The sequence below is a fragment of the Athene noctua genome, chromosome 1, assembly GCF_965140245.1.
Source record: "Athene noctua chromosome 1, bAthNoc1.hap1.1, whole genome shotgun sequence".
Taxonomy (NCBI): domain Eukaryota; kingdom Metazoa; phylum Chordata; class Aves; order Strigiformes; family Strigidae; genus Athene; species Athene noctua.
The window spans coordinates 168,562,489-168,584,568 of NC_134037.1; the positions used below are offsets into that span (position 1 = coordinate 168,562,489).

General features: G+C 35.6%; 1 protein-coding gene across 23 annotated transcripts in view; it reads right to left on the reverse strand.

The window, feature by feature from the left end:
- Positions 1-22,080, reverse strand: part of KDM6A (lysine demethylase 6A) — a 167,685-nt gene that overhangs the window by 40,606 nt on the left and 104,999 nt on the right. For 6 of the 23 annotated variants that reach the window (XR_012633542.1, XM_074904666.1, XM_074904650.1 and 3 more), the window contains 11 exons: positions 19,407-19,441; positions 17,267-17,332; positions 15,959-16,052; positions 10,960-11,086; positions 8,231-8,329; positions 7,642-7,861; positions 6,948-7,082; positions 6,351-6,506; positions 5,616-5,711; positions 2,829-2,933; positions 1,825-2,220 (listed from right to left, as the gene is read on the reverse strand). Coding sequence is in view for 22 of the 23 variants with exons in the window: in XM_074904666.1 (XP_074760767.1) it covers positions 1,825-2,220; positions 2,829-2,933; positions 5,616-5,711; positions 6,351-6,506; positions 6,948-7,082; positions 7,642-7,861; positions 8,231-8,329; positions 10,960-11,086; positions 15,959-16,052; positions 17,267-17,332; positions 19,407-19,441 (1,529 nt within the window). In the remaining variant the exon portion in view is untranslated. The remainder of the gene's footprint in view (positions 1-1,824; positions 2,221-2,828; positions 2,934-5,615; positions 5,712-6,350; positions 6,507-6,947; positions 7,083-7,641; positions 7,862-8,230; positions 8,330-10,959; positions 11,087-15,958; positions 16,053-17,266; positions 17,333-19,406; positions 19,442-22,080) is intronic. The other 17 variants (XM_074904694.1, XM_074904631.1, XM_074904818.1 and 14 more) reach the window with 10 other exon arrangements.

The window sequence follows — 22,080 nt, forward strand, 5'->3', positions numbered from 1 at the left end:
TGACATGGATATTTTAAAGAAACACTACTATTGATCATTAACTGAACACAAATGAATTAACACCTCATGGAAAACCCAAGTCTTGACATTAATAACATGAATCAATTGTACTGTGGAAAGAACTCAATTTTCTAATGAACAGTATATCAACGACTGCAAAGCTGACACATACATAGCTTATTTCAGGGTAATACACTACTCTGTTAAACATATTATAAATTCCCAAACCTAGAATTAAATTGCTGAATGTTTAAATGATCCCTTAGCTATGAGCCAGTGTAAAAATGGTGAAAGAATCCACTTTTGTATTTACTGGTAACTGCGGTTTTATTTTGGAAAGGGCAACATTCCCACTTTAGAGGCTCCCCACTGTGATGAAGTTTCATCCTAGTCTTTTAGAAATGTTGCTACATCTATGAGTCAAATTTTTTTGTTAATTACAGACTGCATTATGCACGTCACACATGTATACATAATTTCTTAATTTCACTATGTAGCTTAATTACTGATAAATGGGCTGAATCAAGAGTTCATTTGCTACCTGTGGAGAATGCTACAGACCCAGAAACTCTGCTGAGATCCTGTTCTCTGAATACACTTCACAAAGATGAAAAGGATACAGGAAATGGCACCACAAGCTTTCCTTGAAACAGTTACTCAGCCTTTTCAAAAACACCATCTCTACAGAAAGCGGTCAACTTCTGTTGCAATTTATTACTTGCCTACTTTACGGACACTAGCACCACAGACATTTAATATGAAGCAGATACCTCTCTAGCAAGTGTAGAACCTCTTTTATACAATTCAGAGAAAATAAGAAAGTGAATTCTAATTCAAAAAACAGACAGTGAGGCTAACAGGCTCCACGTTCCCCTGCCACGCTTATAAACCATGTGAACAGTACTACTGACATAGAGGAAACTTTTTAAAAATCATGCTATAACACTGTTTTAGTTTTGAATAACCATGTTTTGCACAAGATGTTCCAGTATTACCTCAGTCTTTGTTGCAGTGTATGTGCAGTTAAGCACGTATGTATGTCTGTACCACAGCCCACCCTCAATTCTTCAACATTAAAGTAACATGCAACATTAACTAAATAAGAAATTATGCAGTTTTGAGGAAGAAAACAATATTGTATCAAGCTGCATAACCCATTTGGTAAGTGAATTAAACTGTTAGGATATCTTCCTATAGAACACTTCATTACATCCACAGGTATGTCTTGGAAGAAAGACATTTAGGCCGAAATTAAAAAGAATAAGCTCTATCTTCAAGTTCCAACACACACATACACAAAACACCCTTACTTACACACTGTAATCCCTATGGATTTTTACTGGCATTATAATATTTTTGTGCAAGTAACTCTGTGGGACTGGTTGCTAGATATTAATTTTGAAAGATCATATGGAAACAAAATATTGGTAACGATTACATCTTGACAACGTAGTGTCAAAAATAACTATGATATTCAGCTTCCCAAGAAATATTCACATTCCTCCTAGACGAAAAACACAGTCCCAACATTTCATGTTAAAGAAGCAACTAAAAGATATACAAGTTATTCCTTTTTAAAGAACCTCTTCTGCAAAGGTAGGTAGTTCCTCTTTGATTTATGATACTTTATCCTGAGAGTAGTTAATACATAGATATTTAACAATAAATAGTGATAGGCAGGTTTTACCTAGTGTACGTTTTATTTGCATCTAGGTCATCAACTTCAGGAAACTGAAAAAGTGTTTACAAATGAGAGACTTCAAACGGTGACTTGCTTATCAAGCCTCAGAGTAGTCAGTCTATGAGTAAACTGAAATTGTATACCTGAGTGGAGTTAGATAGTTGGTTTTTCCACGGCTCCTCTGCGCTGCTGGTCAGGTTTGTGCGGTTATGAGGTAGAGAGAGTGCGTTTCGCTGCAGGTAAGGCACGTTTCCATTACTTCCACTTTCTGTTATGTGATTATTGCCTATCAAAATAGTGTCTGTACTACTCAGCGTTCTTGCTGTGCTGCAGGGAATGGGGCCTGCTGGAAAGGGTCCATTAGCCATAGGCTGCCCAGGGCAGGCAGGACGGATTCCACGCTGAGCGACATTAGGCACTCTGGTTAGAGCAACCTGCGGCTGCTGACCAGAGACAGAGTTTGTAGGCAGTGATGAATCAGCTGTTGGCCCATTAGGAATTCCAGTAGATCGTACCTGTGCAACTCCTGTTTGTCTCATCTAACGGAAGATGAACAAAGCACAAGAACATTAGCCGCATAATTTAAAAAGTAAAGACTGCACAAGGTTTGTATACTTTATTGTAGTGGTCAATTCCAATTTTGTACAGATTTTAAGATCCTCACACCGTTGCTTTTGAGAAATAAGATGACTGCCACGCTCACAAATGTGCTCAGTGAATTTTAAGGTAAATCTATCGGCACACTTTTCTTCTAGGCCCTTCAGTGTTAGCATTTTACTGCTAAGTTTGGACACTAAGAGAAAGAAAAGTAAACAATGAGAGGAGGAGAGATATGCTGTAATACGGCTTACTACAACCAAGTATTTTTCAAGGAAGACTGCTTTTAGATGTGTCCACTCACTTTAGTTTGAAAGTGTGGCTTGAAACTTTTACATTATCTGGTAGTCCTATAATAAAACACAGCTAAACCCGTTATGTTTCAACCAGTAAACCACAATTATACTGTATACAAAAAAAAGATGACAAATGTAATGTAGTAAAGGGCATGAGAACTCTGTACAATAGAAATTCTCCAGAGTTCAAGAAGCACAACAGACACCATTATGGCCAAAAATTTTGTAAAAGAGAAAAATGTTTTTGTTCTCACCTGCTGGTGTTGCTGCATCAAGACAAACTGACTCTCCAGCTGTTCCAGCATAAGTTTCTGTGCTGGATTTAGATTATTTCGGTTTGCACGCAGCTGTTCCAAGTGCTGAAAAAACATCAGTACAGTTCAGAATAATTAAAATTGCATTTGCTTTTTAACAACTTTCTTGCATACAATACTAAAAATTATCCACGAAGACCAGACTTGTAAAGCAGAAAACATGATTGAGATTTGTTGTAAACATCTTTCCATACACTATTCTGTAACCGAACCTTAACAATAGTTACTAAAACTAGAGACTTCCTAATTTATTTGAGCATATAAATATTATCAGGAAACTAAAATTAAATGTACTGCTACTGTAAAAGAAAACAACATTCAAGTAAGATTACACAGAATGCTTATTATCTTTATGCATGTTTTAACACTTTTTGGTACTGTGCTATTTTTTTATTAATACTGTTCAGCATGAATTAAATTCAACCTATAGTCACACATGAAAACTTCTCCAGAAAATATAAAAAAACACCCCAGAAAACTATACAGCTTAATTAGAGAGTAGTATCTGAAGTTATGATACTGAACACATTTGCAACTGATAAATGTAAGTACCTAATATCAAAAATCTGATCTTTGTATTAATTTTAACCTTCTCAGTACATACCATCATTCCACCAGTATGTATGCTGCTACTAAATGGTATGATACAAATGCTGAAATTGTGGAATACAAAGGGTGTGTGTGTGTAGAGGAGGACAAAAGTTGTCTGTCACCTTTTGTGTAGTGCATTATAGACATTTTTCTTGATTGTTCTTAAATACTAAGTTACTTCACATAATAATACTTTGCATTGTAAATCCTTCTAACAAAACAAACAAAAAAACCCCCCAAACTAAACCCCAAAACCCCAAATGAAAAACCAACAAACAAACCAAACCAAGCCCCACCAAAACCAAACACAAATCACATTTCCTTTAGTTCCTTTCAGGTCTGCATGTATTGTCTTTCTACATCCTTCTTGTCTCCTTTGCTTTGATTACGCTGTATTAGTAATACATAAATGGACCTGAAGTATGAGTATTAAATAAAGCGTAGTTCATTCTGCTTTATTTGCAAACTATCAACTAAAAATATTCAACATCGCCTGAAAAAGTGGTTAAAGACAGTTCACACCAAACTCCCTGGATTAACAGCAGCTTCCATTTTGAATTTGAAGTCCCTCTGTAGGCAATTGCAGTGACTAAGACTAATTTCTCTATATATAGATATATATACATACGAATTTAAGATGAAAACAGGGTCTCCATGGGAGCGCATGCACCAGATACACAGAAGTCAAAACCAGTGCTCTTCAGTTATTCTGATTTTTTAAAAATGTCTAAATAGGGTAATCGGAAAGCCTGACTTAGCACACATCAGCAGAGGCAAGTCTGGGCTTCTCTCTAATGCTATGGGTGCAGAGGCTTTACAGGCAGCACTGTTCTACCTGCCCACCAACTCTGTGAAACCAACACCCATTCTCCTCCACTGGCATGCTGCAGCCCCGTTGGCTACTGCGTGCCCACAGCCCCTTCCCCTTCTGCTTTTGTTAGCTAAGCCATTTGGTGTGTGCTATATGCCATATCCATCCAGTCACTGAGTTGCTTTTAAAAGGCTGAGTTGTAAGATGTAATAAAGGTTTTATTCACTCTCCTCTTGCATGGTATCTTTTTGGCCTTCCTATTCATATATGCTAGAACCTTGTCAAGCTATTACCAGTAAGTCCAGTATATTGTACTTAGCTAGAGAAGCCAACTTAAGATGCTTCGAGGAAGAAGTTGTATCTGGAAAAGGTGAAACTAAAAAGAGGAAAAAGTAGTAGGATATAAAATAAGCAGAGGGAAATAATGAGAATGCATGAAGAGAGAGATACAGAAGAATGATTAGGGAGGAACAAAATGGTGGGGGGAGAGAGAGGGAAGAGAGGGAAAAATTATGCAGCGTAATAAAGCCAATATTGTCCAGATAGAGAAACAGCTGAAGAACTATAAGGGAGTTGAGGGGAACACTGCTCAGTCAAATCAGAATGCCTTCTGTCTCTGCATTGCATTCCTTTGTATTTTTCCTTGCATCCAAAGCAGTATCTGTGATACATGGGTAAAGAGTTTCCAGCTAGGCCTGATTTTCAAAATACGGAATTCCTGCTGAAGCTCACTGCAAGCCCTAATGAACTGAAGAGACAACAAAACATCGTAACAAAAAAGACCTAAAACAAGATTTCAAAAATAAAATCTCGCATTTCATGTATTAGATGTCATAAAATATAGAAAAGCGGTGCCAGATTTCATTCTGTAGAATGTGCATGTTTGTTTACACAATTTGATACAAGAAGCTACCTCAGAGGAAAAAGAGGATATTACCATACTTCTACAACTCCTTCAATATCCCCCACATTACAGCAAGCAGTAAAACTCACTTGGTACACAAGTGCGGCAATTCGCATATCTATCTTTAAAACATCATAAGAAAAAAGAATTACTGTATGTTCTTACTTTATAAATTATAGAATTCATACAATGTAAGTGTTCAGTTTCTGCCAGAGATCACTTATTTTACTACAGAACTAATCTCACATAGAGAAGCCATAAATATCAGCACAACTTGAATTGCACTGTGGGAATTATTTGGGAAGTACTTCACACTGAATTTCAGAAATGTGAAATTGAAAAATGTTCCAGATTTATTTTCCTAAAAGGAAAAGAGGACAAAAACTGTATGAAAGATTCTGAAGATCTTCAACATACCTACCTGTAATTTCTGTGGTGTCAAGCACCAAGAATGAATTTGTTGCTGTACAGGAGGATGTGACACTGTATGGCCACTGCTCCAAACATCTGAAGTATTCTGAGAGAAAACATTACATTAAAATATGTGAGTATCAAAGGGTCAACATAATTTCTTTTACTACACAGATTTTGTCTTACTTACGAAAGAATTAAAATGGTTTCAAGAGTAACAATATAAACAAAGAACGTACTAAAACACACCAATTATCATTCTACCATTCCCATACAGTATCAGAGTAGTCAGAGGAAAAAGTTAAGTATCTTAATATCGTAAGGAGCAACAATCAAATCAAATTATGCAATTAACTTAAACACTATTTTAAAAACTGAATATCTACTGTAACACTATTACATGATGATGAAACACTTGAATTCTAAATATAAGCAAAGGCAATAGACAGGATGACATGATTGTCTCCCTCTCTATCATCAGACTATGACTGCACTTTTTCACTTATACAACTATGATTGTAGTATAGTGCCAGAGATCTGCATTGCCCTTATGCACTTCCTTTATGAATTGTAATCTGATTAAAAACATCACTGAAAAATGTTTTTTAAAATTCCTAAAAACATTCCCCACCTTGATGCCAAAGGATTAAAATTTACTGCACAAATTCTGTGCATGCTGCATCATTTTAATGCATATTTCCATATAATTTTGGTAGGGGGCTCTTTAGTTCATCAGAATATATACCTTTGTTGGACTAGATGTTCTTTTCCTCTTGGCAGGACTGGTCAGGTCATCTACTTGGCTAGAAGGAATCATGTGTAGTGGCAAGGATTGCTGTGAAATTGGTGTTTGAGTGAGGCCTAGTACAGGTTCAGTATTTGGATGATGAGGTTTACAAGCCTAAGAATCACAGAAGGAAGACAAAAATATGGTTCTATATATTCTTAATTCTTTCCTTTAAATTATATATTTTAACAGCCCACATACATTAAAAGGGCCGAGTAGATATTCTGAAGCTGATCTCAATAACTGAAAAATCAGTTTCCATATGGTCATCAATGGAGGAATGTGTACCTTTCATGGGATTATTAAACCACTGCAGCATTTCTATTTAAGATGAAATCTTTTAAAATCATGAAAATCCACAAAGGTTCTAAATTGGTACCCCCATATTTCTCCCATATTATAGGGAGCTTCTTGATCTAATATCCCTTTGCAAATAAATCAAAGGCTTTTTATTAATAAAAGCCAATCCTGTGCTCAATAAAATAAGCTTGACCACTACCGATTGTAAAGAACCCTTAAAGCTGGGCACCTGCAGAATATAACCCAACTTCTCACCTGCTGTGCTGTGTTCATGGCACCCTGCCTGGAGGTAAGCTCTGCGGGGATTGGTAGGCTCCATGCCTCCTCAATACTAGGAAGTAATTTAGTTTTATTCTGTAGACTACCTTGTGGAAGGTTACACAACTGAGCCTAGGAAAAATTATGTAAAAAGCAAATTTAACACAAGCCTACTTTAGTAAGAGCAAGTCCATGAAATCTTCCTAAATGCTGTAGCTAATTATGTCTTAAAGAGAGGATAGATTTAAAATTTGGGGTTTTAGAAAGGTGCTAAGTATAAAGAGGGTAACCAGAATATAAACCTTTGTGAGAATCAGAACAAAGATGAGCTCTGGATTCAGAGGTCTCATAATTCCTTTTTTCTGAAATTGCAAACAAGAGTGAAAGATAGTGTGTGCGTATTCTCTCTATATGTTATGAGAACTTAAAAATGTAGACAATACAAAGAAAAAAGCAAAGTGATGTAAAACAGTATGCTTTGATTAAATGTGCAAAATAGGGTTTGTAAGGAATTAAGTTCCACTTAAAAATGAAGAAATAATATTACAGGCTATGATATGCTTACAATACACATGAAAACAGGTTATACACACAACAAACAATTGCAAATTAAACTTGTGTGTTACTTCTCCCCACCCCTCTGCTGTGTATTTGGAAGAGTATTTCCCGCTTCTTAAAACATTAGTTTTACCTGTAAATACTTTATCCGTGCTGCAAGTGCAGAGGTATTATTACAATTTTTGCTCCTAGTTGCATTTAAGTAGCATTTAATGGCATCCTGAGGCTGGTTGCAGGACTCATAGAGTGTGCCTAGGTCCATCCAGGCTGCAGCATGGCCATGGTCCAATTGTACAGCACAGATATAGGCCTGTAAAGCATCCATAGGCTGATTTTGCTGTTGATACAGCACACTGAATAGAAAGATTAGTGAAGTTGAGAATTAATAACAAAGTCAAAACACAAACAAGTCAAATATACACATTCCCCTCAAAACCCTTAATAAACTCTACCATTATATAAACCACAGTTATAAGCATAAACAACATAAAATCTTAAGATGCAAAGTTCATGTATATGGCATATTCAGAATTTAAAAAAACTGAGAAAGCAAATATAAATTAAACTTCAAATCAGACAAGTCTGACAACATGAAGGTATAAATAAAAAAGCTTTACGGTCCCCTTGAGAGCACAAAAGAGTTAAAAAGCTGATATTCTTTATTTATGTATATATATTAACATTGAATTATATATCACTGTATTACCCTGTATCATTCTTACCCTATAGAACACCATGTATCTGCACTTGCTTCTGATTTATCAATAGATTGCCTATAAGATATAAAGGCATCCTGAACTTTCCCAATACTTGAATAGCACCTGGGAGAAGAAGAAAAGAACTTCGGTAGTATTTATAGAAGGTAATCATTGAGGATGGTTTACCAAGACTGATCTGATAAATGTTAAGTCATGCAAATACACACTCATCTAGATGAATCCAAAACATTTGCTGTTTCTGACACCAAGCATAAGCAGACTCAAACATCTTAATCAACATGTATTACTATTTGAAAAGTACACCAAAACCGCATAAACCCTAGCTTACTGCATTAGTAAGGAAGTCATACCATATAAAGACTTAAATTTCTTTCATTTGTGGTCATTTATCAGTCAATATGAACAATATTTATCTACAGCTAGAATTATAAAGAAATAATTAAGTTACCTATTTCATCAAACAAATGGTTATGAAACTTCATGTTCTACAAGAAGTGTTTCAGAATTATTAAGAGATATTGACCAACTCAGTCACAAAGGTTCCTATTCTCTGGGAAACTGTTTATGTGCATTTCTCACATCTCAATAAGATTTGAAGTCACGAACAACAATCAGTTAGTTTTACTGCGTATATAAAGCACAAAATCTTGTAAAAAAATCTTGCTGGTCTGGATTTTTTTGTAGTTTCTTACTTGAATATTTTTCACATAGAAATTCTACGGTATTCTGACATTATAAGCAGAAATATCAGAGCTCTAAAGAGAACTACAATTATACCACAGGGAATAATACCTACCTTTTCAAAATTAAAAGCTTCAAATAAATACAATATTAAAGATATATATACTTTTACTGGTTTAATCTACAATAGCTCTGCTTCTTATACTGTTTGTAGTAAGTTTCCCTGTTGGAGAAAGAACTGACAACTTTCAAACCACATAAATAACAGAAAATTTATTCTAGTAAAAAAATAAAAGCCAAGCAGAACAGTACACCCAAAGGTTCGTCAAACATGCTATGCTCTTTCTTTCTACTTTGCCTAGAAACAGGCATTAAGTCTGAATACAATGTTTCAGAAGATCACTTTAATCACAATCTAAACCCAAGTTGCAACAGACACATTTCAACCTGTCTGCTTAACAGATACATGAAGACTCTTACCAGGATAGTACCAAGAATAAGCACCCAATAAAACCTAAAACAGGGTGAAGGATTTCTTTTCATTGAGGGAAGAGGGGGGTGGTGGTGGTCTATTTTTGAGAGGTAACTTTAAACCAACTTGCTATTCAGTTTGGACCACGAGCAGAGGAAGGAATAACACAAGGGAATACATGAGGAGGGAAAAAGAGGAACAGTGAACGCACAACCCTGTAATCCTGTTCCTTTCCTCTTCTGCCAGTGTATGGACTGGAGCAATGGGGAACAGAAACGTGTTTGCTCTAGTCCTTCCTGTAGAGTAAAAGAGATGCTTTTACTAGATTTCCCCCCTCTATTTCCTGTGGTTTTCCCCCTTGTTTGTATGGTCCTAGGTTTCAGTCTAACCACATGAAAGCCATGGCACAGCAGGAGCACAGCAGCTGCTCACACATCCTTCGTGGAGTCCTGGCTTTGTCCTGCTGCTGCGTAAGAACTCAACTAGCTCAAGGCACGTGGAACGGGACCACTGAAGAAAAAAAAAAGGATTTCAACCCAGTGGATGGTAAGATGAGCCAGATGATCCCTGACTCATTTTCCCTTTTCCCTCCACACCTGCTCTAGACCTCTGCCCTTCACACTCACTGCCAGTGTTTCTCCCTTAGCCTGCCAACAGCTGGCTGAAGAGCCCTGTCTTACAGGAACAGCTGGAGGAATATAATTAGGATGACAAAACCAAAAGTAGGTTCCAGTTGTATGTGACCAGAACCTCCAAGAAAGTCAGCTAGGAGATACTGAGGTTAGGGTATTAATTTTGGTTTTGCATAATTCCTTTCTAATGTATTTCTCAACAGAACTGACCTGTTCCCACATGGACTTGAATTGCCCTCAAAGCTTTCTCCAAAACCTGATTATTTCAAGAGTTACTGCTGATTTGTCTGAACTACTCTATTTTCTTAAAAAGGAGACCAAGAGAAGTCACCAAATTTATATGATTTACATCTTGGAGTAAGCTAACTTTCAAGTAAAAAATACCATCTGATAGTACAGAATTAATACAACACTTAAACAGGTATTAGAATGGATCAGAGCTATTTTGGCCTAATATTCAGTTGCAATATATGCTCTTTATAAACAGATTTATACTGAGGAAGATATTTGTATTTTAGTGCAAAGTTTGATTGAGATTAGAAGGGAGATCCTGAGAAAATAAAGAGATAAAGAATTGTGAAAAGGTATGAAGTAACAACAATTATAGAGTTTACCAAAAAAGAGAGAATAGAAGATGTGGTAGTAGGAGGAAGAACAGGTAAAACCTATTACTGTAAATGTGTAGACTAAATAACAACTACAAAAAAAGCAGGACCACTTGGGTAACATGCTTCATTTCAATTTCTTATCTATATTCACCCTAAATATGTTAGCACCTTGTCTTTCTATATACTTTCCAGAAAACTAGACTTTAGATACATACATCATTTCCCTTCATTTTTCCTCTGAAACTATTAAGAAGAAAAACAACATATGATACTCACAATAATGAGTATCCTCAAATAATTTACAAATATAGTTACAGTGTCAATAAAGTCATTTCTCACCTTCCAAGGAAATACCAGGATTGACCAGAATTTGGATCTGCTTCTAAAGATTTCTGGAGATACTGTATAGCATAGCTTTCCTTGGTTGCCTTGTCTCCAAGCTGATCCACGGTGTGATGCATCCAGCCTACAAAAACAATCCATAAATGGCAGAAGTGAAATTCCCTAAGACCATTTAACACTTATGGCACAGCAGGATATTCATAGCATTAGTTCCTCTTCAAAAATAGGAATATCTAACAATAATATCAATTACATATAATCTTATGAATTAAACTTTAAAAACTTTCAAAGTTCTATACTAAAATTACAGGGCAAAAGGACCCTAAATCAAAATTACTTTCAGGTGCTTCTAAGCAGGTGTTTTGGTTTAAATAACTTTCTATGAGGTTAGTAGCACAATTATGAACTGCTCAATCTTTTACCATAAAAAGTTAATCTGAAAATGTTAACTCCTTCCTCCTCTGAACATAGCTACCTTCCCTGTCATTGTGAAAAATGCCACCATTCTCCCTGTCACACACAGAGATTATCTGTATGTTATGTTCAGTTTATTCCTTTTCTTCTAAATCCTCGTATTTATCTCATATCTACATTTGGACAATTTTCCAACAGAACACTTAAGAATTTTTGTGTCCCCAGTTAAATGTTTCTTACATTGTCATTTCACCTTCATTGCTGCAGTATCCTTTCCATTCACCTTGACAAATGCAATCACAACTCTTATCTACATAACAAATTCTGCTGAAAAGATCATTTTATTTCCTCATCTAACCACACATCATATTCTTTCAAATGCCTTTTTTTCTTTCATTACATTGAACAAAGTATTCATCCCCACTTTAAAGACCTCCCACAATCCATGCTTCCATATAATCTTTTACATGCTATTAAAAGGCTCTCTGCTCTAGCACTGAGGCAAGGCTTGGTTACAATATCAAATAAAGCACCTTCATCACCTTCTCATGCTGCTCCTCATCTGCCTCTATGCTTAGATGGAATTCTTTTAAGCAACCACAAAATCATCTCACTGCCATTCGTACTGATGAGTACAAGGAAATGCTTTGCAGCAGGCAGCTGGCTTGCTGAAATCATTACACACCACACTGGTCAGCGATTTCTTGCTGTTTGCTTAATCTCCATGTATTTGTCCTAACAATCCACTGCTTTTCACCCAACATTTGTTAATGCTAAGATATGCCAATGGATTGTCCCTATGTTTTTATAGCATCCCTCCCATAAGCAGTCCCTTGTGAAACATTATGATAGCAACTTCATGAAATATTCAAGGTTTGTATGAAGTTGTAGTTACCTACAGAGTTGTACATCTACAATATATTTCCACTTAAAACCTCCATCAGATAAACTTGAGCACCCTAAGCTTATCCCTTCTGATACAGTCTGATACATGAACAGGTAATACCACCTAAAAGATCCAGATCAGATTCAGATCTCATCTGAAATGCTAAACAAAGTAGGCAAGGCTGAGAACTGAACTGATGACTATTCGCATCCTTACTTCATCCTCTGTAATTAAGACTAGTACTTTAAATATTTTATTCTATCTGTTCTATACAGTTTATTTTTTATTCCATGGGCTCAGTTTGTTAACAGTCACATCAACACTTCTGCAAATGGAAGGCAAACTTCCAAGCTTGAGAAATGGCAATCTAGAAAAAAATCGTTATCAATTGAACAACATTTGCCTGAGGTGTTTTAAGTAGTATCTTTTGGAAACTGGTCAGAAGCAGAAGTTTGAATATTTCATGGACTGCAAGAAACGTCAGGTTAGGACCCAAGTGGTTATAGTGCTGGAAAAAAAAAAAAAAAAAAAAAAAAAAAAAAAAAAAAAAAAGAGTACTTTATCTTGTCTGAAGAGGGATCAAGTCAAAACCCCACCCATCAGAAAAAAAAATTCGATAATTTTTGCAGAGACACGTAACAGACAACTTTCTCTCATGGACTTCATAAACAATAATATTTGATTAAAATCCCAAGTTACTGAAGTTCTTAAGCATACAGAAAATACTCATGCTTTAAGAAAGAAAGGCTTCTGTGAAGGTGGTTATCAGAATACACCTGTGCAACTGTACATTAACGATAAACGTATTTGGTGCAGTGCCAGCCAAAACTTGAGATAAAGGTACTAGTTCAGGGATTATAAACAAGGGTAAAAACCCCCCAAAACTAAGAACTTCCTGAATCTTTGGAAATGTGTGGTATGCCTATTTCCTGTTTCATCAGAACCTTGCCAGACTGAAAGATAACATGTTGTATCTTCAGGAGATTTTTACTGGGTTCACTGATAAAAAGAATCAATCCACTTCTATGAGACAGAAATGAGAACTAGCGATCCCTATCTAGTTTCACTGCTGAAACAAGGGTTGATTCCTGATTTTGTCTTCCTGCGCAGGGAGGTGAAAAAGGCAGAAAGCAAGAAAAAGGAGTGAGGGAGAACAAAGAAAAGTTTTCTACTACAATAGCACAAATAAAGAAAACTAGATTTTTCTTCTCCTCACACATAAAATGAAAAATGTACAAAAAGAAGGTGATAGAAGAACCCTGGTAATCTGTAGTTTCCTATTTGCAAGATCTAACTCAAACTCTCAACTAGCATATTGGCTACTCTTCCACTCTTGGGACATTTTTAACGTATTAAACAGAAGCGCAGATTTTGGCCATACTTCACAAATGTTCCATGTTCTTTTCCAGGCCTTTACAATCTACTTAGTAACAAATCCCTGTTTTGCCTCAGCAGGAGGATGTGCTAACCTAGCTCATGCTGCAGAGTTTTTCATGCTTATCAATCACTCTCATGCTGCACTTGTGACAACTGCTTTTTCCCCAACAAATGTCATCTCAGTCTCTCCCCCAATAAACATCATCTCTGTCTCTGAAGAGATGAGCCTCTTCCCCATCTCATCAGCATCTCATGATGTCTCATACAATTATGTGGACACCACCTAGGAATGCCCCTCGCCAAAAATCATTGTGAGAGTGCTTTAGGAACCTCTAAGCAGATGCTTACATCATTCTTGCACTCTTCCTTATGCAATTGCTGAGTACAAGTGGAGAAAGTATACCAGGACAGATTTGATCTTCAGTCTCATTAATTTAATGTAATTTTAGGAAAAGCAGTGAAAAGCTAATGGAACAGAACAAAAGACAAACCAAACTGCTCTTATCCAACTGTACAGATTTTACTGTTACATCTACCTGAAATAGTCAGCATGTATCAACTCAAACGGATATATATATAGCAAAGATTTTAACAGTTCTCTCACAAGACATCTGAACTTGCCTAAATTTCAATTCTGGCTCAGTAAACATTAACTAGCTAAGGAAAATAAAAACAAAGGCTATTTTCATGCAAAAATGATTTTTCTGTTGCGAGTATAAAAAGTAAGAAGAGTTCAACACAGAGATAACAAATACATCTTGATTGGGTTTTGCCAGTAGCATTCTGGCAGATGACAGGTATTTTGTTTTAGTTTTTTATTTAAGCAGCAGCGCACCACCCAGACTATGCATCCTGAAGAGGTGCTTTTATTACCAGCTGCTAGAGACTAAATCTGCAATGAACACCATACTCTGATAAATACCACTGTTAACAGTGAAGAGTAAAAGAAATGGTATTATTCCTTGAATGTTCTGGTTAAGGCCACTCTACCCCTTTTTCCACAGAAGCTACCTATACTACAAAACTAGGTGACCTGCGCTGACTTGAATCAAAGGAGTTAAACCAGTTTTTAGACAGCAGACAATTCACAAATCATTGCTCTTACTGCTAGCACAGAGACGTGTGGCAGGATTTCATTAATACAACTATGCACCTTTGCCTCTATTGTGGCAACATACATCAAACAGAGCTGAAAAGACACTGGTCAGCTATTTTGGGAAGCCTGTCTTCCACTGATCATATGTGGATATCATATTTCCGGATGGTATTGCTGAAAATTTATACTAGGTGGGATAATAGCAAATCAAAAAAGAAATCAAAGGGGATAGTGAAATATAAGCAATGCTGCCGTGTGAGAGCAAAACAATCAGCATCTAGAGTCCTGCAATAAACTCTTCTAGCAGTTTCATTTGTGACCTCACACAGAAGAATCAAAAGCTAAACAAATTAGCCCACTCTAAATCCATACACAACCTCCATTACAAAAAAATAAATCCCTGTGGCCATAACTTAGTGCCAGTTACTAATTTGAATTAAATGACCACTATGTGAAGGGGGAGGGGGAAAACAACCAAACAACAATGGGCATAAGCAGGCTAAATTAATATTTAGAATAATAAATTAGATGAAGAACATGGAGAAAGTGAATGAAGAAGTTTTGCACTGGGTTGAACAATTTTAACAAAATATTCCTGAAATACTTTTACAAAGCATATTGGACAAAAGTAATTTATTCTACCCCCCCATAAGGAATTCTGGTCTAAAAATTGGCTTTCTAGAAATATGGAAGACAACATTTTTAAGAAAATACTTTTTTTTCTTTTTATATGGTTTCTTTTTTGGAATCTGATGATAAAATTTTTTAGTTACAGAAATAGGTTTTCATTACACATTATAAATGAGGAGAAAGAAAAAGTAACTTTTTAATTTGCCATGTTCTTCTAATCTGCAACAAAGAATTTTGGTTTACTTCATTTAGCCTGGCTATTCAAGGGATGTTCTCAGAGGCAGAACAGAAAATACAGAATCTAACTGCTGCACTCTTTTCTCTGAAAGACCACCCCCTCATTGCCCAAGACCTGTAACAGTCATACTGTAGCAAGTTTTAGAGCTTTTTAATTTTTTAAGTTTAATGAAAAACTTTTCCTCCTCTCTTATTTACTTAATTATCTACTGTAATGCATTCTGGTTTGGGTGAAAATCTCACGTATCATACTCAGTGCCTAAGACTCACTTTGAAAATGGAGCCTTAAAAAACACTGCTGAAGGCAAAGATGGAAAAAAGAAACACAGAGGAAAATAGAAGTTAATTTTACATACCTAACTGCTGTAAGACAGTTGCTTTTACTTGTGCAGGAAGGTTTTCGATCTGCAAAAGCTGTTCATAAGCTTCCTTTGCAGAGTGATACTTTCTCTGCAAAAGGAAAAAAGTAAATGGATTAATCATAAAGCTTACAACAGATCACCAGTAGCAATGATTTCACAGCACTGACAGCACACAAACACATTGACAAAAAATTCTGGAATTCTTTTTTTTTTGCATACAGTGCATATGAAAGCTTTAATGAGGGACATATATATATGGTAAGAGAGTAACTCAGAAATATAGTATTTAATGTAAATTGACTACTTAAAATAATTAAGGGAAATTTGCAAATTATTCAATTTGGTCAAGTCCTCATACATGCATTATGCCTCTTACGCTAAAATGAATACACTGCTTTTAAGGGGAATGCTTGAATGTGAGTCTACATCTGGAAAAACCCTCCCAGAAATTCCTCCCAGCAAATTCGTAACAGAAATGAACATCATCAGTAATTGCTGGCTGCTATAATTTTGCCTCTCTCCTTCCTTTGATTGTATTTGAACTGCCTTTTCAACATATTTGTTGTCCTGGTAGGAGTCCACCATATGTAGAACTCAAACATAGCCATGGATTATGCCTAGAGAATGAAGATACGCTAAATAGTTTGTGTGCTTAAAGCATGGAAACAATTAAATTCTTAACTCCCTATACAAACAGGTCTTGATATAGAAAACACATTTCCAGGTTTGGATCATGGTCTTTATTGACTTCTGGAACAGTATGAGCTGTTACGTATATATTAAAGGTTAAGACTTCTTGATAGATTAATTTTTTTGCAATAATGTCAGCAATTATCTTCAGGTTACCCTAACGACAGTTGTTTAACAGTGAATATATTTGAAATGCTTAATTCTTCTGTTCCTCCTCTCCCACAAAATTCTGGAAGAGATAAATGCTGAGGTCTGTTAGTAAGAGTACTTTTTTATTATTTCGAAAAATGCTATACAGTCTTTTAAGAAAAATACGCTTTCAGATAATTCAACATTAGATTTCACTCTGGCAAACAGATGAAGAATACTAAAATAAATGGGCCACCTAAATGCAAATGATCGTGACTTATTTACATTTGTTTTATGCAAAGAGTATTGACTACGGGTGTTTTATAAGGGACAACTGGGAAGACGACACTAAACAATATAAATACCTATTAGAAGTTTAAAATGTTATTAGGTTCTTGAGATCTCACAATCACAAAAGACAACGCTGTTGATTTTAAAACCTTATTCTAGTCAGGAAGAAAAATTAAAGCAGCAATTACATACTTTCAAATGGAACAAGGGGAAGTTGGTAGAAAAGATTTTTAATTGGTGTTCATGAAATGCAGACAACTGGTAAGAAAACAAATAATATAAATAAATAAAATATCCATGTCCAGCAAAATAAAAACAATCAGGAAAAAAATTTAACTTTAGCATTGGGAACAAAACTCATAGTTTATGACTATGAAGGATAAGCAAATGAACAGAAGTTCACTGTATAGCATGACAGCAGAGGTAGCAATCTGGATGTCAAATCGGTAAATATCAGTGCCTAATATTCACACTTTGAAAAAGATGTTTACATGCTTGGGAGGATTCAGAAAGACCTATTGAAATAGGGCGTGTTTTCCAGGTCTAGAAAATTTTTTACTTTTGTTATTTGTTGTATTATTTACCCTTTAGAAATCTGTCTACATATATGCCTTAAAATATTATAGAAAACTGTCACAATGTTTGCATTTGGTTTTATTTAGATATTTTAATTCAAAAGATCCAAAGTCCTTGATGTTTGGCTGCATCATCTTTCTTTAGACACCGTATAAGCTACTACCCTGAATAGCAGAGGGACTCACACTGCCACAGATGAAATAATAGAAACTACCATTAAACACCATGAAAAAACACTGCTAACTCTTATCAGCACCAGTCTATTCTCTTGCTCAGAGGCTGGCAACCCATCACTTAAACTCCAGTACTGTAAAGGTATGTAATTAAGGAATGAATTAAGTTTTTCATTAGAGAACTTTCAAATATACAGAGAAGTTCAGAAAACTGTAGCACTGTGTCCTTTAAAAGAAACCAAGCAATCAGCCTGCCTCATAAAAAAATCTCTTCATTGTGTCAGAGGTAATATCCAGAATGAAGTCAAGACTCTTTGTGGTTCTAAGTCTCTCAAATTCCATGAAAGAAGATACCCCTCCCAAACAGAACTGGGAGACAAACCAAGTCTAACAGCAGAAACCAATGAAACTTTTTTGCTCTGACTTGCATTAAAATTGTCAGTCAGAAAGCATAGCTTAAGCACTTTTGTAACATTGGTCACAATTATATACGACACCTGGCATGGTGACCTGAGATGTTCAGCTTTCTATTTTACTCTAGCAGATCAAAGGAACTAAGGTACGGGATGTTACTGAAATGTGCCAGCTGCCTTTCAGTGATCCGAATGGAACCTGGACAGTGGCCAGGTAAGAACTTTAACAGTCTATGAAGCTTCTTAATGGTGTTTTGGGACAGGGGATTTCTGTCTTGTCATACAGCTTTACAACCAAAGCATTCAAAAGTAAAATATCTTGTTTATCAAATTTATATATTTATTTATGTATAAGTACCTAAAGTAATTTTTCACTGTGCCATCAAAGGACAGGACTTATTTTATGAAGCTACTTTTCAACTGACTGAAAATGTAGTTTATTTCTGTCATTCATTTTAATTACTCATAGTTTTTGTTTTCATGTCACTTCCCTTCCTAGGTCATATAATCCCTGTAAACAGGATAAAAGCACATACAATCTACTTTATATGACCAGTCAGTCAAAGCACAAATATATAACAGCTATTTCAGTAGCTACCTGTTTTCAATTTACTTATACTCTGGAAGGTCAGTGAATGTTCTGTAATTTCCCAAAAGATTCACCTAAAAAACTCCGGTAGGATTTGATACAGTACCTCAGATCTCAAATGTTTCTGTCACATATGTTCAGTTGAAAATTTCATGTCAAATATACTTAAAAGATGCCTGGGCAACTGCTGAGAGTCACATGCACGCGCGTGTGTGTGTATAAGAAACAATATGAACATATATGAATTGAGGAACTACTTTTTTATGTCTCTATATAACTATTGAAATATATATATAATCTCATAAAAGAATGTTACTAAAAATTATGTTTAGGGTTTTCTTTGCACTCAACTTGGGAGACTAATAAATACGTAAGTTCATTAAAATAGCTACTCTACTTTATAGCACAACAGTCTATATAGAAATAATTTTCAATGCAGCCAAAGCAAATAAAAGCTTCTTCAGTGATTCGAGACTTAAGCCTAACTTGACAAAAGCATCTATAATCTGAATTCCACAGATGATTACATCATATAGTTAGAAACTCAACCACACTTTATAAAAACAGAGCTTAAAGCTTACCTGGATTTCATATAAGTGGGCAATGTGAAACTGAACTGTAAGAGTGGGAAAATCAAAATTATTAGTTTTAATCAACAACAACAACAACAACTACAATATATTTTTTTGAAGTGAGGGATAAACAATGATTCACATTTATCAATGCAAAACCAAGATAAATTACATTTTGAAGATATAAAAAAAGTGTTTATTTACATTGATATTTTACGCTTCATAAAACAGAACTGACGGAGAATGAACATGTATCCTCACAAAGCATGAAGACTGCAAACAGATATTGCAGAAAGGCAGTCCATGGATTTTATCTGTATTCTGAAATGCAAAGCCCATTAACCTTGCAGTAAACTTAGCAATAAAATCTCTTCAAGCAGAGATGCACAAGACAATGCAAGTAATATTTACTGTACGTATCTGAGTTAGAAATAAAGATTTATTTTTTATTTTCATTCAACTGCCAAGGGACAGATTAGCTGGCTTACAGAACAGAAAACTACATTATACACTCCCAGCTTTGCACAGGATCTTAAATTTAGGTTTTTTTCCTTTTTAGTAATTGTCTTTCCCCTGTTAGACAGAACTTAAAAACATTAATTACAGATGGTGTTCTGATCATTACTGTAAAGCATCTTAAATTCCTCATGCAATTTGCACAGAATGCCATAATACTACCAGCAGCTTTTGCAGGCAAGAAAATTGCTGGCTGGAGAAAAAAAATGAAAGATGTTCAAGAGTAAAAGCAGAGGGAAAATTATCCTTATGCTGCTCAAATCATTAAAGAAATGTGCCTGATCTCTATGGCTTGAGAACTGCTAACCTAGACTAGCCATTGACTGGCAGATAGCTAAAAGCTATCTGAGATGAATGCAATCCTTACTCCAATTTGATGAGGAAAGAAAAATTCCTGAGACAGACTCTTGCCTGATGTTCTTGAGGAGTATAAGTAAGAAAATAACCTGTGTTTGTACCAAGCTCAATTTGTTTCAATTAGACAGATTTCCTCCTCTTGAAGCTACAAAAGAGTGTGTCACAGAGGTTTTTACAGGTAATTTGGAGTTCCAGAGCTTCTCTCTGGGTCACAAGGGAGAGGAAAAGCTCCCTTTGTGAACTGCTTTGTCCATCACTATAAAGAAGGTAGCCTAGTGCACTTCAGAAACCAGGTCATAATTGAAATGCATCATCTAAAATTTTAATAAACTTCTGGTGTTCCTTGCTAAAGGGAACATAACATACCCATTATGTTTACCACACTGTCAAACTTCACTCTGTACTGATGAAAGAAAACCCCCCGCTTTTGTTCTGGGAGTTTCATTATCTAAAAAATGTCTTATTTTTTTCCCCTCATAGCAAAATCCCTTCAGTGTGAAGCTACACAAGGAAGCCATGCCACACAGGGGAAAGAAATTAAAGGTGTCATATTAGAGACTATCTAAATAGAAAGAAGACATGCTTGGTGCTCAAACATTTCTGCTAGGAACACGCTCACTGTAATGCTGTTACTCACCCAGCCTTTAGAAATGCAAGGGGTAGAATTAAGGCAATCTCAAACATTCATGTGACGGCACCTGACACCCCGGGTCAGAGTGAGTAGTACAGGAGAACCTGACAAAGTATCTCTCATTCCTCTTCACTCTCTTCCTTTGGGTTTGTCAGGCACCCTGTCCAAGGCCACAGGGCAATGAAGCTTTTACATGGGGCCATATCTCTACATAAATCTGGGGGCAGAGGGGACTGTGGGGGAAGGGTTAGGAAAACCTTACAAAAATTCAGAAATACAGTGAAAAAAATCAATAAAAGTTAGTGAGAAATAATATGAATTAACATGAAATGTAATAAAGAATCACGTATCTGGTAGAAAACAATAAATGCCTATTGACTTAGGAAGAATTTTGCAAATAATTTTACAGGATTATTTGTGCCTGCTCCTGATAAGTGACAAAGCTTTGGAGAATACCTTGGCAGCACAGCTGGCTCCTTGGTACCGATACAGCCAGCAGTTTCACCCATGTAAACAAATCCCATTTCATTACCCTTGATGATACAATATTCACAATTCTATCCAGCTCTAAATTAAAGTAGTAAAGAAATGCTTTTAAATACTTTATCCAATGCTTCTGAAGTTAGACTTAGGAAGTAACTCAAGCTCAACACCAAGAACAGCATCAAGACTCCTTAAAAACTGAGAGAATAATTTCCTTCACAACTGTCCGCCTTTTAATTCTTACAGACTCCAAAACATGCAGGAACATACACTTATTCTTGCATACAGTTCTACTAACTATGGGTAAATACCTGCAGGATGCTCTGTAACAGCCTATAGTACACAAATGCATATCACAGATCATACTACACTAAAATATTAATGTATTCAAGTAGATTAATATATAGTTGGCACCTAATAAAGCAAACAAATTACATTTTGTATTTTTTCTTAATTCAATAGCATAAGACTGATGCTGAATTTAAATGCCATTAAAATGATCACTGAAAAATGACAGATTATCAAGATGCCACGAAGTTTTAAATAAATGTGTGCACACACTATTAAATGTATGCCATGGCACAAGCACTGTGTTTATAAATAAATAAATAAATGAACAGTCAAATAGTATGTTTCCTCCAGAACTCAAGTCTTCAGAGCAATTAATACAATAAGTCTCAAATTCTACTTATTCCA